We start from the raw sequence: 5128 nt of genomic DNA, 5'->3' as shown, positions 1-5128 counted from the left end.
GATGCGAACCCGCGACCCGCAGATTGCGAGTCGAGCGTCCTAACCACCTGGCCATGCCGGACCTACACAATGGGCTATCTGTGCTCTGCCCACCATGAAACCCGGATTCTAGCGTTGTAAGTCCGCAGACATACCGCTGTGCCACTGGGGGGGGGGCGTTTTATAGAAACGGTTAGATTAGTTGTTCAGATACATTGTTAAAGTTCTTTGTAATAATTACGGTAATCTCATTTGATTAAATGGACTGAATATTATTATTTTTCAGCTTGTTAAAATTATCTGTCAGCATTTAAAAAAAATCGGGGAATACTTAAAATGTGATAAAAGGACGAAGAAAAAAATAATTTGTACATGGTAATATTTATCCATTTAAAATATGATAATTCCCTATGATAAACCAAAAACTCGGTTGCTGTTTTTTTTTCTGCCCACATTTCACGGTCAGTTACTCAGTAGGTCAAGGTTTTATTTTTGTGTGTATGTGACACTCAGTTCTGACCTTGAAACGGTATCACGTGGTTACAATTTAAAAACAAAATGTCTGGCAGGATTACAACACATCCGCTATATTTTTGGGTACCTGCATCGCGTTTTTTTTTTTTTTTCAGCTTTACGGGCAATGTGCCAGTATTGTATTAAAAAAAAAACATTTAATTAGTGTTTCATTTGAAGCAGAATACCCGAAAACTCTCATTTAATAATTTGTTGGCTCGTTTATTTGTAGTTAAGCGCAAAACTGAAGAATGGACTATCTGTTCTGTGCCCACAACGGGTTTTTAGCATTATAAACCCGTAGACTCACTTCTGTGCCATTGGGGGTGGGGGGCTAAAGAAGAAAAAAAAACTGTTTATGGTATCTTGGTTTATCCATTGGACACATGACTTAATAATTTCTCGTACAGAGCGAAACATTTACTAAAAAGACGGCCCCCCTCATTGCGCGTTGTTGGATCATTGCCGCGCAAAAAAATTAGGGCATCGATTCTGGCTCAGCTCGTGTAAACACGACGTGCCGAGCGAAAGCTTGAAAGGGTGCCATACTTTGGAGAGTAGAATATGTTATATATTAAACAGTTCTGAAGCCTGCTGCACGGATTGGATAAGGTGCTGTTGTAATAAAAGCTGATTGGATAATATATTAAAAAATCTATTCACTCTTAGTGTATTTGTTTACATTTAATGAGATCATTTCAACCTTACTTTGAATATTTTAACATTCCCAAGAAGACAATAGAAGTTGTTTTTTTTAATGGAAACCGACACAAATTTTCAATAAAAAGTCTTTAATAATGACCACTTGTCACGTGTGAAACATGCCTTACTATTACGAACACGCCCCCCCCCACACGACTATTGTAGCTATTAGAGCGAAGACTTATTAAATCACAGATTAATAATTAATAACTTACTCCGAATAACGCAACGCCGTATTATAGTTGCAGTTTTCAACGTCATTTTTCAGCGCCACCATCGTCAGTTTGTTTTATTTGTTGTTAAGCGTAAAGCTACACAGTGTATCGAAACCCGGTTTTTAGCGATATAATCCTTCAGACTTTACCACTGAGTCACTGGGTGTGCCCATCAGTTTGGTAGAACAAACGTCATCTTGAATAGACTATTTTATTCATTTAATAGCCGTGAGGAACGTATCTTTTTCGAATTTTTTAAGGGATAAAATAGCAAGTTTTGTTTTTCTTTTATTGATTTTATCATCATTCTTTTGCTTATAAAACAAAATATAATTTGTCCACAAATGATAGAGTTATGGATATTCGTATGTTCTACAAAGTTGAAGGAGTTATCTTTCCTCACCAAAGCTTTCATAATTAAGCTTTTCATACTGTATTCCTTGAGTGATATGTATTGATAAGGTTACTTCTGTTATTTCATGACGTTAAAATTGTCTTCGTTTCTTTAAACAGTAACATTGTGCTTTGTATATATGATAAAAGTAATCTTATTTAAGCACTAAACATGTTTTTTTCTTGTCTCTCACAGAATTGTCACGACTTAAACACACGTCAATTCGAACAGATCTTCGAAATCGAATGAAACTTGAGTGATCAACCTTATAAAGGTGCAGCATCGCCAATATCACGACTTAATAGAACTTGGAGATCTTACTGGAAGTGAAACGACCAAACTGCCCGAGAATGCACGTCGAAGTCCAAGTCGCATTGAATTTTCTCATCTCTTTTCTCTACAATAAATTACCAAGGAGACGAGTGAATCAGTTTGGAGAAGAACTGGAGAAAGCTCTTCGTCAGAAATTCCAGGGACACTGGTACCCTGATAAACCAATGAAAGGATCAGCTTATCGATGCTTGAAGACAACACTTCCCCTGGATCCAGTGTTTGAAGAAGCATCTCTAGAAAGTGGTGTAGACTTAAGGGATATCCAGGAAAACCTACCAAAGGAACTTAGCATATGGATCGACCCTGGAGAGGTCTCCTATCGTCTGGGAGAAAAAGGAACTGTCAAGGGACTTTACAGCGAACCTGACAGCTCTGAAGAGAACAGCGAACACACTTTCAATCCTGAAGCTCAATGCTTCAAGCCAATCGACAGCGTGGCATCCCAGTTAGGAGGGCTGTCTTTGAAATGTACTTCAACTGCAGCAGTTAGCTCCTATGGCAGCACACCTTCTCCTGCCTACAAATCAAATAGTCCCGTGAATGGTTTCATCCAAAAGACGGCAGCTCCTCTCACGTTCACCACAGCCACTTTTGCTCAGACCAAGTTTGGTTCAACCAAGCTAAAAAGTAATAGTAAAAGATCTCATCGTCTGTCCCCGACAGAGTTTGGGAGCTCAGTCAAGCAACGAGTTATGATGCAACAGGTTCAGCAGCTGGCACAACAACAACAACAATTTTCTTCTCATCCTCAGACAACAGCTTTGGCAGCAGCTATTCTTGCTGCTGGAGGAAATGCTGGTATCAGCGCCCCTCAGAGGCCAAGATCTTTGTCACCAAATTCACAACCTCAACTTGATGCAAACTTTCTTCTCATGGCCTCTCTTCAACAGTCACAGTTTACTCCTAATACGACTCAATTCCCATCATCCACATCAGGCACGTTTGCCCACTCTGGAGTGTTCGACGTTAACATGAATGGTTACACAAACGAACTTTTCGGGTCCTCCAACATTAATGCATCTGCCTCCACCAAGATCAATAGCCAATCATTAGCAAGTCCAACAAACATGACAGGAGTTAACAACAGGTTTTCTTTCTTTGATAAACCTTTTGGTAACACTGGCAACTCAGCTGTAGGCTTGAATCTAAACTTACCTTCTGGAGATTCCAATTCATCGACATTCGGAGTGGATCCTGTCAATCTCAATCTAGGCGGAATGTCTTATGCCAACCAATACCAGCATTTGTTGGTGGCTAATTAAAAAAAAAAAACATCTTTCGAATTGACACTTACAATTGAGTAAGTTGTCAGTAGTCAAGAAATACGACGTGTATGAAAATACTTTCAATTTCTGGCGTCCTTTGAATCAGTGTGTGATGTGATAATGGAACCATTGATATATTCTTATTTGGGGGTTGTGGATTTCGTTTAGGGTTTCAAGTCTGGCCTATGTACGAGTGCAAAACAAAGATGTTTTGGTAGCAAAACTTGTAATTTTCAAGAGCGTAGCATGGTTTCGGCATAAGAGCTTGTAAGAAAACTAATAGTCATAAACTGAATCGTTATTTTTATTGTTTCTTAGTTTACATTTATGTAAAGGAAAACGTAAATTATTCAAAATATGACGTGTTTATTTTGCTAGCTCATGGAAATTGTGTATATTAAATAACGTACGTGATTGGATGATAAATTAAGACTTATATGCAATCATCGTTTGACATTTTTGTTCATTTCTTGTTGGTGCTAAGTTCTTTAATACGGAGCACATTTTAATTTTCTACGGAAATCGGTACGAACCAGAGATCATCCAGTTTCAGGGTAAAGTATACGTAATGGAAAGTAGTGCCACTGAGATAGATGGCGAATTGAAACAACGAGCGTGACGGTTTTACGTAACAGTAATTTAAATATTAATGTTGTACTTTTGATTATGTTTTAATAATTATGCAAAAAGGGGTTAGACAACAAAGTTGAAATGTGGTACAAGAGATTGAAAAACGGACGATAAGATATTAGACAACGGAGATTGGTGGGTTAGAAAGTAGATGTTCTATTTCCAAAACCTTTAGTTCAGCCTATTACCTAGGCTTAGCTGTATAATACCGTGTATGTAGTAATTCAAATTCCTTGCGTGTGCTGACCGCTGCACGTTCGAAGTTTGTGTTCAACATATTATCATCACCTGTTACGTCAGTCTGGGTAGCGGGTATATTTTCTTACTATCTAGTAATTTGAATTCTGTACGAGTTACCCCTATGTGTACAGTATAAACACGTTAAGAGAGTCACACTATATTTAATTATTCTTTCTAAATAATGTTTGGGTATTTTAAAGGTGTTTTATCTTTTCTACTTGAAAACCCATATGTGATGTTTCCTTTTTATAAATATGTCGATTGCCAATGACAAATTTAATTACAAGGAATTATTGTTGTTATTATTATTATTATTATAGTGTGTATGGTATGTACAAAAATAGTCGTAGAAGTTTGCTTGTGGGCATAGATGCGTAGCTTTTTTTAACTTGTGTGCGATGTCGTAATAATAGGTTGAGTGCTTTCTTCGAAATCGCACGTAAAAATAAATTGTGTACATTTTTCCCGTCATGCACTTATCTATTCATATTAAATTGTGCTTGGTGGTTCCTAAAAACATTGTGCACTTATGTAGGTTTCCGTTTTCATACCTGGTTACATTTTTAAGTTTGTAATAAATGTTTCAGCATTTTTTCGTAATGAAATCACGACTGTTTCGTCTGTTCTTCTTGCGAATAAAATTCATAACTGATTATTTCAATTTAAATGTTGATTAATAACAGTTTGTAGTAAATAGTACACATCTGAAAATATACTTGTGGTTGACAACAATTTATTCACCCGGTGGAACAGGGGTAGGTTTATAGATCTACAATGCTAAAGTCCGGGGTTCGATTCTCCAAGTTAGACACAACAGATAGCTCATTGTGGCTCTAAAACAGAACCTTTTGTTCACA

At 37.3% G+C, this 5128-nt stretch overlaps 1 protein-coding gene across 1 annotated transcript; it reads left to right on the top strand.

Annotated features, from left to right (window-relative positions):
• The first annotated feature begins 1971 nt into the window (after positions 1-1971).
• On the top strand, positions 1972-4876 carry LOC106460983 (protein Tob1-like). Its single transcript, XM_013920748.2, has one exon. It carries the CDS (start codon positions 2154-2156, stop codon positions 3396-3398), a length of 1245 nt encoding a protein of 414 aa, XP_013776202.1. The 5' UTR covers positions 1972-2153; the 3' UTR covers positions 3399-4876.
• The last annotated feature ends 252 nt before the right edge of the window (positions 4877-5128 follow it).

Source organism: Limulus polyphemus, unplaced genomic scaffold (genome assembly GCF_000517525.1).
Source record: "Limulus polyphemus unplaced genomic scaffold, Limulus_polyphemus-2.1.2 Scaffold873, whole genome shotgun sequence".
In the NCBI taxonomy this organism is placed as follows: domain Eukaryota; kingdom Metazoa; phylum Arthropoda; class Merostomata; order Xiphosura; family Limulidae; genus Limulus; species Limulus polyphemus.
The sequence above is the reverse complement of the archived record's forward strand: the minus strand, read 5'-3'. Positions and strand labels throughout refer to the sequence as shown.

What these genes read in the sequence shown, in the direction of transcription:
- LOC106460983 (XM_013920748.2), top strand. Translation starts at nt 2,154, where the DNA reads ATGCACGTCGAAGTCCAAGTCGCATTGAATTTTCTCATCTCTTTTCTC.